At 59.7% G+C, this 1,744-nt stretch overlaps 1 protein-coding gene across 1 annotated transcript in view; it reads left to right on the plus strand.

The window, feature by feature from the left end:
• Window positions 1-1,744, plus strand: part of ASB18 (ankyrin repeat and SOCS box containing 18) — an 80,815-nt gene that overhangs the window by 36,019 nt on the left and 43,052 nt on the right. The window contains exon 6 of the mRNA XM_007943645.1: window positions 7-62. Coding sequence (XP_007941836.1) covers window positions 7-62 — 56 coding nt within the window. The remainder of the gene's footprint in view (window positions 1-6; window positions 63-1,744) is intronic.

The raw sequence follows: 1,744 nt of genomic DNA on the forward strand, positions 1-1,744 counted from the left end.
GACCTTCCCGGCGCCGACGGCCTGGCGCCGCTGCACCTCTGCCGTACGGCCGCCTCGCTCGGGTAAGGACGCGCCGGGCGCCGCCGTTCCCGCCCGGAACCAGCACTTTGCGCCCGGGCCCAGGACCCGGCGGCCCCCCATCGCGGCCCCCAACACGGCCAGAACCAGTGCTGGACCTGGGCCCCCGAACCCCCGAGCCCCCCGCCCCCGGCCCCCGGCCCCCGGGCGGGTCTAATTAGCGCTGATTGCAGCCGAGGGGGAAGGCGCCACACCGCGGTAACGAGCCAGTGATCAGGGCCGCCGACGACAGCGCGGAATCATGCTAAAAGGCCACTGACGGGGTTGGAGGCTGAAAAATTAAGATTTTTAATGATAATTTTATGCAGAATAATTGTCACAGTGTGACATAAATGGTTAGCTCCTCAGGCGGGGGCTTCCGAGGCTGAGCTGGGCCCGGCGGTGGTGGGGGGTGGCGAGCGGTCGAGCGCCACCGCCGCCCAGGTGCTCGGCTGCCCCTGGAGAGCTTCGGTGCCCACGGGTCCACTGGGCCCTGGGAGAGGCAGCCAGGGCCGCTGTGCCGTCCCCGTGGCGGTGTGGCATTGGGCTTGCGTCCTGTGAGAGCACCTTGCCCCTCTCTCTGAGCTTGTCTTTCAGGAGCATGGCCTAGTCCCTGCCCTCCACCTGTAACTTCTAGTTCTGTGGTGTGGATTCAACTCAGTCGCCCACAGAAAGTGCTAGAAGCGGTTGCTAGGTGGCCAAATGGTTACATTCTCCACTACCAGCTGAAAGGTTGGCAGTTTGAACCCACCTAAAGGTGCCTTGGGTGCTCTGGTGGCATAGTGCCTAAGGCGTTTGACTGCTGACCAGAAGGCTGGCAGTTCAAACCTACCAGCTACTCCTTGGAAGGAGGGTTGGGTAATCTACTGTAGAGATGCTGCCTCGGCACCCAAGGAGGGGTCACTATGAGTTGGGTCTGACTCAGCGGCAGGGAGTTTGGTTTTGGAAAGGTGCCTTGCAGGAAAGTTCTAGCAATCTATCTTGAAGGGTCCATGGATTAGAAAGGCCCCCATGGACCTTCAGAGATAACACTGACAACCCCCGGGAGCAGTTCTACTCTACACACATGGCGTCACCCTGAGTCGGAATCAACTTCACCTCCATGACAACTAACAACAGCAAAGAGCTTGGAATGCAGTGGACTCACAGAAACTGTGGGCTTTGCTCACTGTCCACCACCTCCCCTCTGGTGCCAAGACCCAAGGAGTGCAGGCAGAGAGGGCTGCTGGGCCGTCAGTGACCTTGGCAGGGACACCATCTGAGAAATGTCACCTGAGTTCAGATAGGGACTCAGAAAAGAACGGGGGGACCATAGAGAGGCTTGAGAAGCCTGGCCTGATGAGGCTTCTGGCCAGCAGCCTTGCAGAGGTGTGGCTGATTTACGGTAAGCCACACATGTGTACAGTGTGATGAATGGTGGCATATGTACACTCATGAAACCACCTCACAATCAGGATAGTGAAGGTGTCCTCACTCCCCAGTGTCCCCCACAATCAGGATAGTGAAGGTGTCCTCACTCCCCAGTGTCCCCACAATCGGGGGATTGAAGGCGTCCTCACTCCCCAAAGTGCCCCTCGCTCTTTTGGAATGTCTCCCACCCCATCCCCCGCCCCTCGCCCCCAGTGCCCACCGGTTTGCTTCCTTTCCCATACCCATTGTCGTGGAGTCTGTCCTGACTCCGGCGGCC

Source organism: Orycteropus afer, unplaced genomic scaffold, assembly GCF_000298275.1.
Source record: "Orycteropus afer afer isolate SDZICR_OR568_19922 unplaced genomic scaffold, OryAfe1.0 scaffold00006, whole genome shotgun sequence".
Taxonomy (NCBI): Eukaryota; Metazoa; Chordata; class Mammalia; order Tubulidentata; family Orycteropodidae; genus Orycteropus; species Orycteropus afer.